The sequence below is a fragment of the Spermophilus citellus genome (genome assembly GCF_964194105.1).
Source record: "Spermophilus citellus genome assembly, chromosome: 9".
In the NCBI taxonomy this organism is placed as follows: Eukaryota; Metazoa; Chordata; class Mammalia; order Rodentia; family Sciuridae; genus Spermophilus; species Spermophilus citellus.
This window is the reverse complement of record NC_138191.1, coordinates 16,164,659-16,185,459: the sequence shown is the minus strand read 5'-3', so window position 1 is coordinate 16,185,459 and position 20,801 is coordinate 16,164,659. Positions and strand designations below refer to the sequence as shown.

Here is a 20,801-nt window from a genome sequence, read left to right as displayed (position 1 = left end):
AACACAGACTGTCCACTTTGGGGCCTTGTTTCTACACCTCTAAAAGAAGGGACAGTGGGGTTGGGTGTAACTTTCGTTTGTATACACCGAGGCAAGATGCCTGTAGTCAGTTCCTTTGGCCTTCATTCAGAAACTGCTATCCCTACAGTTCCCTTTTATTTATTTATTATTATTATTGATTTGAGTTTCCTGGGAAACAAAACACAACTAATCAGAGAACAAGGCCACATTCCAAAGCTGCAGATTCCATTTTCCTCCCTTGACTTTTCTGGGGATGGCTTTGGAACTTTTGTAACATGATGTCCGATGGCCTCAGCTGGCCCTTTTTCCTTGCCTCGGCAGGAAGCCAGGGCCTAAAGCTATGTCTTTTTCCACTTCCTACCTTCCATCTGCAGAGTGATGAGATTGCAGGGAGCGTGTGGATACCTGTGCCTCAGAGACATCTGGGGGGCTCAGACTGGATCTGCACTGAGGCCGGTTCTGCCTGCGGGAAATAAAGACCCCTGACTCTGGCATTGAGATGGAAATCTCTGCCAGACATTCTCTGTCTCTCCCCACTGTGTGTGTATACACATGTGTGTTTGCACTCACACATGTGCATGCGTATACACACACACACACACACACACACACACCTTTTAAAAGAGAGGGTCTGTAAAATTCTTCACATATGGCAAACATATTGTAGGGGAAGAACCATGACTACAGGCCAGTGGGAGAGAAAGAAAAAGAAAATAATGAGAAGAATCTTCAATAAGTCTAAATTGTTCCAGTCAGGCTGCTGAGAAAGAATGCAAAGGACTGGAGATGAAAATTATTGGTAAAATCAGCATTATAGCATAGCTAAATTCTTTCCCTATTTCACATCATTACTAGGACTCTTTCTGATGTACAACAATAGCACATGAGAAAACAGTTTTTATGCTTTAGTAGTAAATATAAAAATACATGTAAACGTAAAAATACAAAAATATAATAAATGTAAAAATACACTGAACACAGTGGATACATTTGAGAAAAGCACATCACATAACATAAAAGAATATTTTTTCTCTGATTCATAATTTCAAAAATTCTTACTTTTACTTACCAATAATTGTGCCTGTGTAGGTGCAGGTGGAATTAATTGTAACTGGCATTGGTGCCCACTATTTTAAGTATAAATGCTTTCTAAATTCTTATCCTCTCTATCACATATTTAAGGATCAATGAAATGCTTAAATGTAGTAGAAAACTCTCAATATAAAGGAACTAACAAAAACCATTTTCTTTCTTTCTTCTTTTTTTGGGGGGTGGGTGCTGGGGATCAAACTCAGGGCCTTATGCTTGCAAGGCAAGCACTCTACCAACAGCTATATCCCCAGTCCCCCAAAACCATTTTCTAAATGTAGACAAATGATCATTTAATTATCTGCTTATAAATTAAGAATTGATTGATCCAACAAACTTTCTCAAAATGAAAACAGAAAAAAGTTCTTCAACGTCTGCTTTAAAGAGATAACTTGTGAAACTGAACTGAATCATCTGAACACAAAATATACTGACAATATAAAGTCCACATAGGGATTTGACAATATAAAGTCCACATAGGGTTGGGGTTGTGGCTCCGGGGTACAGCACTCGCCCAGCATGTGTGAGACCCTGGGTTCGATTCTCAACAAACAAATAGATAAATATAGTCCCACTGACAACTAAGAAAATATTAAAAAAAAAAATAAAGTCTCCATAACTTGGTGGGTGTAGTGAAAGAAATGCTGGCCTGTTGTTCCCTGGGGCTCACTGTAGAAGGCCTTTCTAACTAAATTGAGATTAGATTTTTACTTAGGGCAGGAGAGAAGCATCGATATATTTTTAGTAAAAATATGAACGTGGCTGCCACACGGAGAATGGACTGCCATTCTGTGAGAGCAGGGCAGGGGTGAAAGGGGAATTCCGTTGTCCAGACAATAGGGAAGGAGGGCCCCCTTGAGTTCTGCTTCGGCTCCCCATTGTCCCTCAGCCAGCAGACCCGAGGCAAAGGCCTGGAAAGGGGTGACCAGCAGGGGGCAGAATAAGATTCCTGCCCCAGCAGCACACCCTCTAAAAGCGGTCCCTTCGTGAGAAAACAGAGTCCTGGCTTTGCCATCTAAAGCTGTCAAGAAGTTACATACCTTGAACATTTACAAAATAGGAGATGTCTCTAAGATGGTTTTAAGTACATTTTTAAATCCTTTTAATTTCCTCAGACTCCAATTTAATCATTTGTAAAGGAAAGATAACAGTAACTTTTGTGGATATTCTGATCATTAAGAGAAAAGTAATGGGCTGGGGATGTGGCTCAAGCAGTAGCGCATTTGCCTGGCATGCGTGCAGCCCGGGTTCGATCCTCAACACCACATACAAACAAAGATGTTGTGTCCACCAAAAACTAAAAAATAAATATTAAAAAATTTCTCTCTCTCTCTCTCTCTCAAAAAAAAAAAAAAAAAAAAAAAGAAAAGAAAAGTCATGCATATGAAAGGGCTGGGTAAACCTTACTCTTAAAAATATTAGTTTTCTAATAAACATGACTTCCCTTTTTAATGAATCTTAAAATGCTGATGCCGATTATTATTTTTTTTTCTGTCCCCATCCATTGAACACTTCATGGGTTGATTATCTCACACCTGCTTGAATGGTTACTAGTGAAAGGGGACTCTTGCATGATGTTAGTGGTACTGGAAATTAGAATAGCCATTATGGAAAGTGGTATGGAGGTTCCTCAATAACTTAAAAATAGAATTTCATATAAACCCACCAGTGATATATATCCAAAGGATAGGAAACCAGTATGTGAAAGAGCTACCTGCATTCCCATGGTTAACATAGCATTATTTGCAATACCCAAGATATGGAAATCAGCCTAAGTGTCAACCAACAGATGAAGGATAATGAAAATGTGGCATATACATACCATAAAACACTATTCAGAACTAAAAAAGAAGGAAAGAAAATCCTTTCATTCGTAACAACATAGATGTACCTGGAGGATATTATGTTCAATGAAATAAACCAAGCACAGAAAGATAAATACCATAGAGACCACATGTAGAATCTAAAAGAGTTAAACTCATAGAAGCAGAGACTAGAATGGTGATTATCAGGGGAGAGTGAGGCAAAATGGGAATGTTCATTAAAGGACACAGGATATAAAATCACAGGAGGAATACAGTTTAATAGACCTATTGTATAATATGGTGGCTATATAACAATGTAGAGTATGCTTGAATATTGCAAAAATATTGCCTCACCACATGAAAGTATGTGAGGCAATAATATGCTAATTGGTTTGATTTAGCCATTCTGCAACCTATACATATACCAAAACATCACACATTGTATACATAAATATATACAATCTTTGTCAATTAAAATAAATGGGAAAACAAAGACATAGTTAATTATTGATTTTTGGATCACAACCATAAATCACAGCCTATGATGATTCTTTCACATGCTATAGCACTGCACATAGGGGGCCCTGTGTTTAGAAATAATTGTTCTGGAGACTAGCTTATTCAATTATACTTCTTCTAGAAATGGTTCTAAGAAGCAAAAGCTAATACATGCCTTCACAGTCTGAAGATAAAACATGAGGAGGATGTTTCCATCACTATCTATGAACGACTGAAGCTTTATGGTCTTTCTAAAGGAACCAATACATAATACTTCTCTCGAGGAGCTCTGTGGGCACTAGGCAAGCACACATTCTATTTAAACTAAGGAACAGAAGGACAAGCAACTCCATGGGACAGCAGTTTATAGTCACCAAACATCTGATTAGACAGATTAGTGCAAAGGGACAGCAACACAACATTAGGTTTATTTTTAAGTTTATAAGAATTAACTTTTTAGCAAGTAAAAGAAAACTTGATCAATCTATCAAAGGTATAAAAAAAGTAAAACCATAAAAATTGAAGTTTAAAATTTTTTAAATGCAGAAGGACTTACTTTATAGGAAATAAAATAAAACATGATTAACAAATCAAAGAGCACATATACACATAAAGATTTCAATCTATAATAAAATATGATGTGTGGATTTTGGTAGATCATCAATCAAAGAAGCTAACTCCAAAAACATTTTGGGGAGAATCAGAGTAATCTGGGTATTAGGTAATAATACAGAATTAATAACTTTGCTAGGTGTGATGATAGCATTATGGTTATATACAAAAACTTACTTAACTTGCTGGGCAAGGTGGTGCACGCCTGTAATCCCAGCAGCCTGGGAGGCTGAGACAGGAGGATCACGAGTTCAAAGCCAGCCTCAGTAAAAAGTGAGGTGCTAAACAACTCAGTGAGACCTTGTCTCTAAATAAAATATAAAAAATAGAGCTGGGGATGTGACTCAGTGGTCAAGTGCCCCTTAGTTCAGTCCCTGGTACCACCCCCCCCACACAAAAAAAATTAATTAACTTATAGAGAGGCATACTGAATTATTAAGGAAGAAAAATGCTATAATGTGTAGTATCTGCATTAAAATGCTTCAACAGCAACAAGAAAATAACTTGATGAGATAAGCCACATCGTGTTAAGTGATGAGAATTACAGTACACTATTCTTAAAAAGTTTTCTTCAATTAATATTTAAAAAGAGGAATGCGAGTCTGATAAAATATCTGGTGTATCCACACAATAAGGTTGGTTGCCTTATCCAAAAAAGAAGAGAACGGCTAAGTCCGCATGTTTTGTGGTCAGAAAGACACCTGAGGAAATCTTTCACATTTGCTTTGATAGAAAAGTTGTGAAATGTAGGCAAAACAAATACCTCCTTTAAGTTTTACTGGCAAACTATCAAAATCCACCCCAACAGAGCTGAAGTCAGAGATGGCAGAGACGGAACTGTGATGGCTCAGGGCTGCACTGAGGCTACAAGGAGGCAGGTACATGCCTGTCAACACAGGTCACCTCCACTATTTGACCTACCCCCACAGCCTTCTTGGAACCAATGATCTCATTAGTCACCTTTCAAGAGATGGAGAAATTTTTTATCCTTCATTTATGAGAGAGCCCTTACAAAGTCTCTCATATTGAGGTTTTACTCTATCATAATTGCTATTTTAAATGACAAAGTACCGGTGGAATTATTGAAAATTTTAAGTGCTTATGAAGGTCACTGCCAAAAATCCTTTACAAAGGAGACAACATTTATAATATGTTAATAGGGAAAGATTACCATATGGTAATTATTCCTGGAGGAATAAGTTCAAAGTGCAGTCTTTGGATATGGCTATAAATAAGCCTTTGATTTTAAAGATTACTTACAAAAGCAATCCGGTAAGTGGTTATTTGTGGAGAGTAGACATATTCACCTAAGAAATATAGGTGTAGGTACTTGTTGCCGGGACTAAAATTTTTAGAAATAACATCAAATAAGGATCAAAAGAGTGCTTATATCAAAAACAGCTTAGATGGAGTGAAGATGAATGTGCTTTGCAAAATGCATTAGGTGACTCAAGAAGTGGCTCTGATGATGACCAGCTTTCCAATGTCAGAAATAGATGCAAAGAGTTTGAAGAAACGTTATTTCATGAAATATGAGAATTTCATATTTTCAGAGAGAAGGTGAGAGTGCTTCTGAGATACGATGACCAAGAGTGAGAGAAGCGGGGACAACTGGTTGGAATAAGGTAAAACCTGTAGACTAGGGATGGCACATAATCCAGGTTTCCAAGTATTTGAAGAACAGGTGTGTGAAGAGAGAGTTATTTATTGTCTATACTTAGACAGCAGAAATTAAATGAATGATGCAAATTATAGAGAGGCAGATGTTTGTTCAATGTGAGCTGGAACCTTATAGCAATTAGAGCTGTCCAACATTGAATTTGAAAATCATGTGTAAGTAAAGGCTTAGTGATGAATTATAAGGAAGTTGGAGTAAATTGCCATTTAGCAATTCCACTCTATTATTTTATCAAATATCTACATATTGGCAACAAGCTTAAGTTGATAAACTCATTTATTTTATTTTTTAAAATATTTTTTTAGTTGTAGATGAACACAATTCCTTTATTTATTTATCTTTTTAATGGGAGAGGCACTGGGTTTGATCCTTGTTTATTTTTTGAAGACACTTTTCAGTGTGTGTGTACATGCCTGCGCGTGTGCGTGCGTGTGTGTGTGTGTGTGTGTGTGTGTGTGTGTGTTTGTGTTTTGAGGTGTTGAGGACTGCTAGGCAAGTGCTCTACAATTGAACTATACCCCCAGCCTTACTCCATATGTAATGGGTTGATCTATGTGAATCATTACATTAAGTTCTGTGGACAATAAAAAATATTAAAATAATGATAGAAGATTATGATCAAGGGAGGTCATTTCTTGGCTGAGGTTTTGCTGCAGGTTAAAGCAGATATGTAATGAGGGCATGGATCAGTTAGAATTTTTATCTTCTTTGTTAAAGCATTTCATAATTGTCCTCTCTCTGGGCCAGGCTCTCTGCATGTCCAAGAATAAACTGATTCATCCATAGTAAAGATATGAGTCAAATATTTTGGCTTTGCTCTGAAGCCTTTCTTGGCTTGGACACAAGACACTGGGACTTTGTCTTCCAATTTCCCAGCTTGTTCTATCAAATCTTCTCAAAAGCTATTAGACAAAGAATGAACAATGGGGATTATCCAATAGGCCTTCCAAATGCAATACCCAAGAAAGCAACATTGGAATTATATAAAACCACTGGTCACTAAATTCTGTCCTTGATCATAAAGAGATTAGTCAATAGCACAAAATCGTTGGTTCAATGATTCTTGCAATAGAGCAAAGAAAAAAACCATTCCAGGATTAAAACTATTAGAGATACAACTTTTTTGCTAGATGAAGAACTATAAATTTGCCAAGCCCAGTGGAAGATAAGTTAAAAAACACTATTGAAATATAAGGATACTTGGGTTGGGATTGTGTCTCAGCAGTAGAGTGCTCACCTACCCCATGCAAGGCCCTGAATTCAATCCTCAGCCCCACGTAAACATAAATAAAATAAAGGTATTGTGTCCAATTACAACTAAAAATTAAATTAAAAAAAAAGAAATATATGGATACATAATGATCGGTATATAGACAAAACATTAAACAAAAACAATTGCATTTGATGAAGCTGCCCTTGAACAATTAAAAAAAAATGAACGGGAGCTGTATGAATCATTCAAATTTTGTATGAATCATTCAAATTTTTCCTTAAATAATCTGAAAGTAAATATTGTTCTCGACTCTAATTCGAGATGCTGACCTGAGATTGTTGAAAAAGGATGCTTTTCTCTGGATTTATACCACAAGCAAGAAGAGCTGCAGTCATGTCCAGGATGCTCTGCCGAAGAATGGTGGGGTCTTGAGGGATGGTGATGGAGTGGAGGTCAACGATGCTGTATAGCACTGTGTCATATTCATCCTGTAACCTCACCCAGCTCTCAATGGCTCCTAGGTAATTTCCCAAGTGGAGGATTCCTGAAGGCTGAATACCAGAAAATATCCGCTCCATACTGTCTTTCTAAAACAAAGGAAAATAGACATATTTGCTTTTGAGGCAGGATCCCAAATCCTATGCTCATGTTACAATGACTATGATGGCTAGTCCTATTTTTGCCAACTGTAATCTGACAGTCATTTGCATCAAGCATTTATCCTGTGCTTACACTGTGCAAAATCACCACACTAGGTGCTATTAAAGACCATCACATTTAATTTTTCTTTACACTTAAAACCTTTTAAACCTAATGATACATAAAAAGAGGTCTGCAACCCCAAGAAAATATGATCTAACTGGAGATACAGGATGTTTATGAAAAGATAAGTAAAGGTACAATGGAGCAACATAATCATGACTAGGTAGGAAAGTAGAAGAGTGGGGTACAGGCAGCAGTTCCCAAGAAGAAAAGACGACTGTGGTTCTGGTGGTCAGTGAGAAAGTCCTCAGACATGGAATCATATTTCATTAGAGAGTAAGAAGCTCAAAGGTTTTTCATGTGATTTCACTTATTTTGTGGTTAAGGAAATGAAGGCCACAGCTTTAGTGCTAAAGGCTACTGCTATTTATTAAAGTGTGTGTTTTTTTAAAAATAATTACTGATAGTATAATTTACTGTGTAGTCTTGGATTAGAAATTAGGAAACACTTTTTATTTATAATATTATTTTTTAAAGAACTTTTAAAAAACTTTTTTGTGCTTCAGTTTCTTTTTTTAAAATTTTTTTTTTAGTTATACATGGACACAACATCTTTATTTTGTTTGTTTATTTTAATGTGGTGCTGAGGATTGAACCCAATGCCTTACATGTGCGAGGCAAGCGCTCTGCCATTGAGCCACAACCCCAGCCCTCAGTTTCTTTTAATTTTGATAAAATTACATTTTTATTTTTCAAAAGAAGTTTTTAATTCTGCATAATTTCCTAAATTATAAAAACATTTTTTTTTGTCATGATCATGTTTTCTCTTTGGATTGTACTTTCTAATAACAAAATATTAATAGGAAAATGAAAAAATGCAATACAGGGTTAAATAAAATGCTGTTTCCCCCCAGAATTACTTAATATTCTATGGTGAAAAAATTCACAATGAGTATGTATCAATAAATGTGCTGTAATTAAAAGGCTCTGGAAATATAAAAATACATCATTATCATTTTAACCACCATTACAACAAAAAATTAATAATAGTGACCATAATTTACAGGGCAACTACTATGTTGCTGACACTTTATCTCAGTGCCTTATAAACACTGATATAGTTAATCCTTACGCTATTGATATGGTAGGCATATTATTGTATCCAGGGCAGATGAGAAAACCGAGGCTTACAGATTTTAATAGGTCTCCCTTGATGACAGAGCTATAAGTGGTGGAATTGGGATTTCAGTGCAAGTATCACTCACTGATTTCAAAGCCCAGGCATGCTCTCTCCACTAACTACCATATTTTGCTTAGCCAGCATCTATGAAGGCTTTATTATATATGGTATGCTTATTTGCCACTTTTCCATAGGCTTGACAATTTGCAAAATAAAGTTATAGGAACAAAAAAGTCCATTTCTCTTTGTGTACAGTGCAAGTTTCTCTAGTGTTCACGTGTAGAGACCCAGCTGCTGAATCAAAAAGGTGTACACTCACACCTGCAACTACCTACCATGTGGTGAACTACTCCTTTGCATTTCTACCACCAGCTCTTGTTGTTCCACCTCCCCTCATAACCTGGTGTTGCCAGCCTTTGGTGTTTTACTAACATGGAGATTCTACGACACGAAGTAGAATCTAATTATGATTTAATTTCACCTCTTTGTTTGTTAAAGAAGTTGAGACTTTTATGATTATTGGCTATTTTTACTTCTTTAGTCAAGAGTCTATTTAAATTGCTTTGTCTATTTTTCTCAGAATGGATTATCTTTTATTTATTTAAATATTGGTATATAGGGGCTGGGGATATAGCTCAATTGGTAGAGTGCTTACCTTGCATGCACAAGGCCCTGGGTTCAATCCCTAGCACCGCCCCCCCAAAATTGGTATATATTCTATATAACGAATACTTTCTCAATTATACATAAAATATATTCTTTTACTGTGTGCCTATTTGTCTTTTTACATATCTTTTGACTATGAGAGGTTTCTAACTTTATCAGCCAAATACATAAATTTTGACTACAGATTTCTTTTTTATCATAGAAGAAAACATTCAATACCCTAAAGTCATGGAGATGTGTGCATGTATACATACATATATATATATAAAGCATGTGTGTTTGTGTGTGTGTGTGTGTGTGTGCACTTTAAAGTTCTATCTTTCACATTTATGCTGGTATCCATCTGGAGTTTTTGCATATAGCCTGTGATAGGCATCCGATTTCTTTCTTTTTTTTTTAACCTTTATTTTATTTGTTTATTTATTTATTTTTTATGTGATGCCTGGGAATGGAACCCAGTGCCTTGAGCATGCTAGGCAAGCGCTCTACCACTGAGCCACAACCCCGCCCCCGTCATTTCTACTTTCTTTCTTTTACTGTGTGTGTGTGTAGGGGGTGGGGGGATGGTCCCTGTACATGGATATTTGATGGTTCTAGCACCTTGAATTGAAAAGACTGCTTCTTCACATTACTCTGGAATACCACAGCTGTCATAAAGGATTCACCACATGGAGAATCTGTTAAGGATCCGGTCTTTCATTTCTGTCCCCTTAGTCTATTTGTATGTGTGCCAGTATGACACTGCTTTTTAAATAAGTCTTGGGATCTGGTAGATCAAGTCTTTCTATTTTTCAAGAATATTTCACTTGATCTTGCTCCTTTATACTTAATACATTTTAGAATCATCTTGTCAAGTCCTGAGAGAGAGAAAAAACAATCTGTTGAAATTTTTGACTGGGATTACATTGAGTCTTATAACATGGCTTTGGGTAGAACCACCTCCCTAACCCAATCCAGGAAACTGTATAGCAGATGAAGATTTATCTTTATACCCAACACTGAGAGCTAATCTGCTTTAAATATGTGGATGTTAAAAGACTACTCAAAATCTCCCCAACCCTTTCCCCCAGAATTTCAACTCCTACAAATATCAGTTTATTTCCCTTTCTACTCCTAGGATGGCAGCTCTAAAACAGAATGCCACATTACAGTTACATTAGGTCCAGAATTGTACTTGATCCAAGCCCTCAGGAGGAGATCAAAAGATTTGCAGCTCTGAGGATACGAAAAATATCACTGACATAACTGAGAACAAATGTCATCTAACCACTCAAAATCACAAACAAACACACTCACACTAGGCCTTCAAATAACTAACTCTTTAAATCACAATTTACAAACAGTTTCTAGTTGAGAATTGAGGGAGGGAGGAAGGGAGGGAGGGAGGGAGGGAGGGAAGGAGAGAGAAACACATGTACTCATAGTACATCTTAGTGAAGCCTCCTCCAGTACCTAGGGACCTTAACCAGCTCTGGGTTCCCGATATGGGAATAAGCAAAAGAGTTTTCAGTGCAGTAAAAAATGATTAATGAGCTTTAAGGCTGATTGATGAAGAGAGAAAGCAAAGCAGAAAAATAAACTCTGAACTTAATAAATGGAAGGGAAAAAAATACCATCCAGAAATACTTGACCTAGGAAAAAGAGGAACTGTTTATGGTAATGTAAAGGGTTATGAAGACCAGGAATATTAAGCTGAAAAAAAAAAGAATCTGAATATTTCCCCATAAATTCCTCCATGGTCAAACTAAGAAATTATTCCCCAGGAGAAATGGAGAAAACAAATTCTTGAGAAAACTAGAAAAGAAAAGCACTAGAGGAGAGACTGTGGGAAAAAAGAATTTTGACCAGTGGGAATGGGCTAGACATGATCTAATACATCTTTTCCATTCTCTAGTTTCTGAGATTCTATACATCGGGGCAGAAGGAATGATATTATCAAGAAATAAGAACAACAAGAAATGTTTTGTTCAATTTTCAAGGAGCTATTAAAAAAATACAGCCTCTAAATGGGAACTGGATTCCTGGTCTTAAAAATATACAGAGAGCATCCTGCTCTTCCACCGTGAGTTTATGTTCCCGTCTGTTCCCCTGCAAGAGTCAGCGGGCAGCCTGCCGGCATGGCAGGGGAGATACGCCTGGTACCATGAGATCACAGCGTTGGAATGTAGAGTTTGGGAGGTGGGAGGATGGGGGTTCTGTGTTCAAAAGCATTGGAGCTGGAGAAGAATGAAAATGAATGCACAGCTTCCCCATGGACCATGGACCGGGGCAAACCGCAAAGAAAACAGCTTCAAGACCAGCCTACAGGAGCTCACTCACCCATGGGGCAGGCAGGAGCACCAGCCTACAATTCCACCAGGCTGGACAGAGGAGCAAAAGTGAGCATTTTTACAAATCAGGTCTTCAGTTTTATTCAAGGCACAGTTCTTTAACAAATGCCATTTGCAACCAATGCATCCATTGGCTTGTTTTTCAGCACTACCATTGGCACTTGATATATTCCAGAACAGAGAATGGATTTTCAAATCAGAGGTAGAACAGATTTACCAATTTCACAAACACAAAAAAATTTATAATTTTCTTTTTGAGAGAGAGAGAATTTTTAATATTTATTTTTTAGTTTTTGGTGGAAACAACATCTTTATTTTATTTTTATGTGGTGCTGAGGATCAAACCCAGCACCCCACGCATGCCAGGCAAGTGCGCTACTGCTTGAGCCACATCCCCATCCCTATAATTTTCTTAATTTCAGTGACTACTCAAAATTAATTGAAAAGTTCTAAGCTATTAAGTATGGCAAAGGACAATGTTTGTGATTCACTTGAGAGTTTCTGCCTTTAATCCCAAATAGAAAACATTAAAAGTAGGCTGTAAAACACTCAACTTCAGTATGGTTGTGGAAAACAAAAATTTCAACCAAAGGTTTCAAGACTCCTTAAAAAGTCCTGCTATGCCAGGCAAGGTGGCCCATGCCTGTAATCCCAGCAGCTTGGGAGGCTGAGAGAGAAGGATCTTGAGTTCAAAGCCAGCCTTAGCAAAAGTGAGGTGCTAAACAGCTTGTGAGATCCTGTCTCTAAATAAAATACAAACTAGGGCTGGGGATGTGGTTCAGTAGGCAGGTGCCCATGAATTCAATTCCTGGTACCCCCCCCCCCCCCCCAAAAAAAAAGTCCTACTATACACAGCTGTAACATCAATTGTTCAATCATTCTATTTATTTTTTTAATTGTTGCATTATTATTACACATAGTAGTGGGACTCGTTGTGACATATTCATATATGCACATAACATCGTTTGCTAAATTTCATTCCCCAGTACCTTTTCTTTCCCCTTTCTCCTTCCAGATTTCCTTTCTTTACTCTACTAGTGTTGCTTCTATTTTTCATGAGGTCCCTTTTCCTTTCTTTTTTTTTCTTTTTTTACTTTCAATCCTGTAGTACCCAAAAACAAAACAAAGGAATGACTAATTTATTAACTGTGAGTTTATTAAGGACATCTATGATAAGCACTTAATATATATTGTTGGTCTAGTAAATGAATTTAAAAGCAAAAACCTTCACATTTTTAAAAGTTTTCTACAGGCTTCAGTCATTTCCAAATTTTGAGGGTTTTCCCAACATGTACTGGGCTATCCTTTGATCAGCTGATAAAATACTTTTACAGATGTGTTTTTCTTCTTGTGATGAATTTAGCTATCAGAAGTAGTCCCTGGCCCTTTCATAGACCTCATTTTGTTTAAGGCAGGTAGGAATCATTGGCATATCACTGTCCGTGGAAGGACACCACAAGGCTAACTTAACTACCTAGGGTCACAGGTAGGTGGGTCAGATCTGGATTGAAACTGTCGCCATTGGGTTCTGTGCTGCTTCTGTCACACTGAGTTGCATCCACTTTAAAACTTCTTGACTTTAAGATTGGCCTGACTTAAAAACAGCCATTGGAGAAATGATATTTTTAACAAATATTCCCAAGAAAACTGGATAGCTACACTTAGAAGAATAAAATTAGATCCTTCATCTCTTGCCCTACACAAAAAATCAACTTGAAATGGATCAAAGACCTAGGAAGTAGATGAGAAACACTGCAACTGCTAGAAGAAGACAGAGTTAATGCCCCAGCATAACAGCCCAGGCACTGACTGTCTTAACAACTTCTAAAGCTGAAGAAATAAAACCAGGAATCAACAAGTGGGATGCCCTCAAATTAAAAAGCTTTCTGTACAGCAAAGGAAACAAGACTGTGAAGAGAGATCCTACTGAATGGGAGAAAATCTTTGCCACCTGCTCTTCATACGGGGATTAATATTCAGAATATATTAAAAAACTTGAAAAATTTAATAAAACAAAAAACACAATAATGGGCAGATGAACTAAATAGACAGTTCTCAAAAAGAGAAATACAATGGCCCACAAATATATTAAAAAATGTTCAACATCCTTAGCAATCAGGGAACTGCAAATCAGAACTACACTGATATCCACCTCACACCAGTTAGGACGGCAGCTATCGAGAATACAATAAGAGCTGGCAGAGATGCAATGAAAAGGTACATTGACACCTTATTGGCAGGACTGCAAATTAGGAAAGGACTTTGGAAAACAGTATGGAGAGTCCTCGAAAGACTCCATATGACCACACGACCCAGCTATCCCACTCCTCAAAGAACTAGAATCAGCTTACAATAGTGATAATATGCATACAGATGTTTATAGCAGTGCAATTCACAAGAGCCACATTTGTGGAATCGGCTTTTGCCCATCAACAGACAATGGGTAAAGAAAATGTGGCATATATACATGATAGAGTTCTACTCAGTCATAAAGAAGGGTGAAATTATGTCATTTACTGGTAAAAGGATGAAACTACAGAACATCATGCTAAGTGAAATAAGTCAGAAAGTCAAGGGTCGAATGTCTTCTCTCATATGTAGAAGCTAGAGAGAAATAAAGAATAAAAATGAGGATCTCAGGAAAATAGAAGAGCAGTACTGGAAGGAGAGCTAGGTGGAAGGAGGAGGGATGAGAAGGGGAAATTGAAGAATGAGATTGATCAGATTATGTCATGTGCATGTATGAAAATAGCACAAAGTGTTCCACTTTTATGTATAATTATAATGAACCAATAAAAAACTAAACTTAAGACCAACAGAGTAGAGGAAGGAGATCAGGGGGAGGGCAGAAAGGGGAGAAAGGGGAAGCACTGGGGATTAAAATTGTATGCATTTGCAATATGTCAAAATGAACACCACTATTATATATAACTATAAGGCACTAATAAAAGCATCAAGAAATGACTGGCCTGGTTTTTTAGACACCCCAACTCTCACCAGTCCCTGACCCCAACACACTTCTCAGAAGAAGGTGCTCTGAAGAGGTGTTAATCACAAGGCCAAGAGCACACCACTGGTGACACAGCAGGGGCACCAGAATCCACAACTCAGCACTGCCAACCTGGGGACCATGTTCTTCCCAGGCTCAATCCTTTGAATATGCAAGCCCTCCAAATTTCAAGTTGCAAACGGATCCCCTGTGTCATAGTAAGAAGAGGTGGGCCTTTGTGGAAGTGATTAGGAGTAATGGCCTTACAAAAGAGGCATCTGAGAAAGTGCACTCTCTTTTGCCCTTTCACTCCTTCTGCCATGTGATAATAGCGTTCCTCCCCTCTAGAGGATGCAGCAATAAAAGAACATGTTGGAAACAGCAGCTCTCACTAGACACTAGTGCTGGTGCCTTGACCTGGGACTTCCAGCCTCCATAACTGTAAGAAATAAATTTCTGGTCTTTATAAGCCATCCAGGGCTGGGGACCTGGCTCAGTGGTAGAGCAGTTGCCTAGCACGCACAAGGCCCCAGGTTTGACCCCAGTACCACAAAAACAAACAAACAAAAAACCTTATAAACTACCTTTATAAATGGTCTGTGGTTTGTTACAGTAGCACACATGGACTAAGACAGCAGGCTTGTACATTTACAATGTTCTTTTCTTCTGTAGCTATTTCTTTGGGGCTTAAACATTTCTTTGGGTTATTTTCTTCAGATCTCTCACTCTCTTTTCCCCCCCCCCCTCCGTTTGACAAACAGCCCCTTAGTGAGCATCTCCTTATCTGACAGAAATGATAAAATTCAAAGTCCTGACAGTTTGACTCCCATCATCATCTCAGGGCAGCTAAGCCACATTTAAATGTTAAGGTTATATGTAAGAGGAGAATAAACTATAAGTCCCTTTAGTTTTCATTAGAAAGGTGAGTAAAAACTACGTTAACATATATCATCTAAACAAGGCATTAACACTACGTGACATATAATGTGAAATATTTTTAATTCCTAATAATACTGCTTGCTAAATCAAATCAGCAAGGATCATGTTCTTGCCAGGTACATTCTAATGATCATGGCATAATTTATTTTTCTATTAAATGCACAGTAAATACAGACAAGAGATCAAGAAATACTAAAACTTAAGTATAAAAAATGTGCTGAAATGCTTAAGATTAGTTTTTCCTCATAAGAAAATTCTAACCTAGGTTCTTAAAGTGTTCAGACTGGGATGCAATTTTATCATTACCTATTTTGTGGCCGTCTGAAGACACATCCTGCCAATCATAACCACATTCACACATCCACATCAATATCTGCCCAAAGTCCCTCTTCAGCTCATTATGTGAGAATACTTACCAAGTTGCCAGGAGCTGAGAGATCTGGATACCCACACCAAAGTCCTCAGACTATTACTGAAATGTGTGAGAATTAGAATATTATTTTAAAAATTTTTAAAAAGTTGTGTACCCCTTTTTGAATTTAATATTCTTAACAGATGTTCCCAAAGAAGAGCTTGGTAAGTGATTAGATAATGGTGGACCCAGTGAGGGGGGCTCAAGAGGCCTTCCCTGCTCTGTGTTCATCCAGCCAACCCGAGAGTGGCCTTGTCAGAGTATAGTCTGAAACTACTTGATTCAAGATATCTCAGAAGCTTTAATATTCTGTTGAAAATTAAAATTGTCTTCCTCAGGGTGGTGAGAAATAGACAGGAAAAGAAAGTTCTTTATTACAATGAATCCCACTTCTATTTATATTTATAGTATCCCAATGAAAAACATGTAAATAGGAAGAAGAGACGGTCAGAAGAGAAGAATGGGTTAAGGGGGTGGGGGGAAGAAGGAAGGGCAAATTATGTAATGTGCACATATGAATACGTCACAATGTACTCCATTATATAAATACAACACACTAGTAAAAATTTAAAAAAAAGAGCCTGGGATAAAAGTGTAAACACCACATATACCATGCCGACTTAGAGTAACTTTTTCTTTCATTTCTACCCCTGGGAGAAGGCTTAAATGGGAGGGTGTAGTTGATGTCCCTCAATCTCACTAAATGGGGAGCTCACCTGATTCCTTGACTTTCTTGTGCAGCTCATTCCTCTCTGCAGTCACACTGTCCCATCACCCTAGAACGTCCACCCGCTTTTCTGCTTGAAGAACTCTCCTTGGTCTTCAAACCCAACAATCTAAATAACTGTAATCCTCTTAAACACTCTGCTTTCCCCATCAGTCTCTCCTACCAGGACCCACTCCTTTTCCTACTCTTCCTTTCCTCCCTCCCCCTCCCTCCAGGCAGAACAGATTCCTCCTTCATCCGTTTTTCATGACTGCATATATCACATTGGTAACCTGGTAAATATTTTCTTATTTGCTTAGTAAATATTTTCCCACCTAGAATATGAGCTCCTCTAGGGCAGGGGCTGTTTTTTTCATCTTTATATCTCCAGTAAATAGCACAGTGCCAGGTATATGGTAGGCACCTAATAAATGTTAGCTGAATGCCTGACAAACCTTTTCCTCCAACTTTGGCTCCCAACATAAAGAGAAAAATGAACTGCAAACAAAATGAACCGAATGTTCCCATTACAGGCAGTTGCTAAACAAGTTTTGTTCTAAGAGTCTGTTTTAAAATTGGTTTTATGCAACTCAGAAACTCAGTTCTTTAGATGGAGGTTAAGCTCCCGGGAGGCAGCCCATCAAAGCCTCTTTGAGCTACAATATTCCTGAAGAATGGTTATAACAGCAATGATTTTGGCTGTACCTAAACATTCATAAAATTGTTTCTGTGGGAAAATGAAATCCAAGTGCCACATTGGGACACTAGACACTTATCCAGGGTTGGCTCCAATTCTGAAGGTGAAGGGACTTAGGGGGAGCGGTTTTGCATGAAGAGGAGGTTGCTTTTGCATATATATTGCTTTTGATTAGGTTGGATGATTACTTGAAGGTGGGGCAATATGAGGCCTCCACCAGCATTCACAGTGTTTTCCAACACTGTTATTTTGAGTTTGAACTATCTGAGGTGGCTGCTCTGGCCACCATTGGTGGCAAAGAGCAGAAGGAAGGTGGCCCAGGGAACACACTTTGAGAATCTGTGCTCAATCCTTTCATCTTCCATCTGCTCACAAACTTGGGAGCTGATTAGAAATGCAAATTCTTGGATCTCCTCCTTGACCTACAAAATCAGGAATTCTAACAGTGGGCTTAACCCAGAAGAAGAAATGGGAGAAGTTATTCAATCTGTGCTTTAACAACTCTTCCAGGTGATTCTGAATCACGCTAAATTTGAGAGAGGCTTTTGGGCTTCAATAATCTATTCTTAAAATTAACTTCAGCAGCATAACATGAGGTACCAATGAAAACACTATGAATGAAAAGGAGAAGATATCTTCCAACCTCATAGCTCTCAATCTTGGCTGCATTCTAATCATCTGGGAGCTTTCTAAAATAATCAATGCCTAAGTCCCCTTGCTATCACCACCACCCCCCTGCAAGAGATGCCGATTTAATCAGTCTGGGATTTGGCATGAACATCAGGAGTTTTAAGAGCTCCCCAGGTGATTCTAATGTGAAGTCAAGATTGGGAATCCAGAGTTCTAAGCCAATTACTACATAATTATTCTCAAAAGCTGCCAACCTGCTAGGAAATATGGAAACACACAAATGAAAAGACTGTAAAAAAAAATCTGAAGAGTATGTTCACTTGTTTATAAGCTACATTTCAAGGCAATAAAATCTCTGAGATGATCATCTATTAATGTATGGTCAGAGGTCCCTTGGGTTTCAGGCAGTTCAACTATCACATGTGGCAGCCATGGAGGTCAGCAGAGTATGAAGGTGTGGTTCCAGCCTTACCATGGTGAAAGAAGACACCTGACAGGCAGTAAGCACACCCTCTCAGATGGTCAGGTAGAGTTACTTGGCAATGTCCAGTTCCATAAAGCCTTATGGCTCAGGGATTCAGAAAGCACATATAGCTTGGACTTCACCAACAAAACGATCTCACTAGGATATTTTAACAACACAATTGCAACAGAAGACAAAATTATCTCTGCCTGGAGCTCTTCTCTGCCCATTACCCTTTCTGACAAACACTCCTTTTGATAACCTCTCTTACCTGAGTCTGGATTCAACACTCAAGCACACTGTAGGGGGTCTCATGGTTAGCTCAGTTGGTTGACCAAAACCTGGTCTAAGAACAGGTAGGCTTATTGCAAATTGGTGCAGCCAATATGGAAAGCAGTATGGAAATTTCTTGGAAAATTGGGAATTGAACCACCATTTGACCTAGCTGTCCCTAGCCTCGGTCTATATCCAAAGGATTTAAAAACAGCATACTACAGGGACGCAGCCACATCAATGTTTATAGCAGCACAATTCACAATAGCTAAACTGTGGAGCCAACCTACATGCCCTTCAATAGGTGAATGGATAAAAAAAAATGTGGCATGTATACACAATGGACTATTACTCAGCAATAAAAGAGAATAAAATCATGGCATTTGCAGGTAAATGGATGGAGTTAGAGAAGAGAATGCTAAGTGAAGTTAGCCAATCCCAAAAAACCAAATGCCGAATGTTTTCTTTGATACAATATGGAAGCTGATTCATTGTGGGATAGGGAGCGGGAGCATGGGAGGAATAGACAACTCTAGATGGGGCAGAGGGGTGGGAGGGAAGGGGATGGGGCATGGGGTAATTAATGATGGCCGAATGTGATGATCATTACTATCCAAAGTACATGTATGAAGACACAAAATGGTGTAAATACACTATGAATACAACCAGAGATATAAAAAAGTGTGCTCTATATATGTAATAAGAATTGTAATGCATTCTGCTGTCATACATAAATTTTAAAAATTACATAAAAAAGAATAGGTAGGCTTAGCAGGTGAAGCTGAGGTGCCAAAATTCTTCCACACAACATATGAAATAATAATTCCATGTTCTTTCAAGTGTTCTGAATCTGTGGGAGAGAGGCAAAAGAACCCATAGTGTAGAGCAAACAGTTCTAAAATTATTTTCATGGCATAAAGATAATTCACAAAAAAATGGTATCTCTTTGGCCATCCCAACTTCTACCAGGTGAAACAAATCTCACTTCCCAGGGAGTCACGGCTCCCTCCCTTATCACCCAACGTAGAGGCTAATAGAATTCTGTAGGATTGTTCCAGCCACATTCAGTCCAGACCCTCGTGTCAGCTGAGATTGTTAATCCAACTTTGGAGTAAGTTAGAAGAATGACAAAGAGTAAAATATGATAATAACTAGTCTGGTTATGGTTAGAAAGCAGTATCTAGTGCCAGATTGCCTGAATTCAAGTCCTTGCTCCATTACTTATGTAGTCTTGAGCATCTAAAAGATGGGATAATAATAATAGTAGCTACCTCATAGAGGGGAAAGAGGACTGTAAGTATAAAATGCTCAGTGCCTGGCAGGTACTTCATAACTTCATAAGTTATCTAACCATTTATTGAGGTCAAATGTTAAGTGTTTAATTTTGATTGAACCATTCAGCATATGGAAATCTGTCCTATAGAAATACACAAGAATGTAAGGACACCTGATATTTCCTATGTGATTGTTTAATAATAAAAGAACTACAATGAATATCTATCAATAGGGTAGTAAATAAGTTAGTTTTCTTTTTCAACAATGGAATATTATGAAACAGATAAGAATGATGTAGGCCTTCCAAAAATTAATGGAGGGGAGAAGCCTGATTCTGGAGCCAGAACTTTGACATACAATACTATCTTAGCTGTTTCCTTGTGCAAGTCACAGAACCTCCTCATCTGTAAAATGGGAAGAAGAACAGTAACAGGACCAAGGACATCACTCAGCCCAAAGCTGTTCTACATAAAACATTTGTTAAATAGATAAATGCTGAAAAGGAAGCAAGGATACACATCTAGCTTATTTGTGGTTACCCAGGGGGCAAGGGAATAATATGTCCTTTTTGACACTTTTGTATTGTTTAATTGCTTTTTAAGAATGTGAACATTTTCTGTTAC

The 20,801-nt window shown here is 37.9% G+C and overlaps 1 protein-coding gene across 4 annotated transcripts in view; it reads right to left on the bottom strand.

The window, feature by feature from the left end:
• The window catches only part of WARS2 (tryptophanyl tRNA synthetase 2, mitochondrial), a gene marked incomplete at its 5' end in the record, with an annotated part of 82,908 nt that overhangs the window by 22,979 nt on the left and 39,128 nt on the right, over positions 1 to 20,801 (bottom strand). For 3 of the 4 annotated variants that reach the window (XM_081308514.1, XM_081308517.1, XM_081308516.1), the window contains one exon: positions 7,246 to 7,503. The exons of the other annotated variant lie outside the window; for it this stretch is intronic. In XM_081308514.1, coding sequence (XP_081164640.1) covers positions 7,246 to 7,503 — 258 coding nt within the window. The remainder of the gene's footprint in view (positions 1 to 7,245; positions 7,504 to 20,801) is intronic. 4 annotated transcript variants of the gene reach the window in all.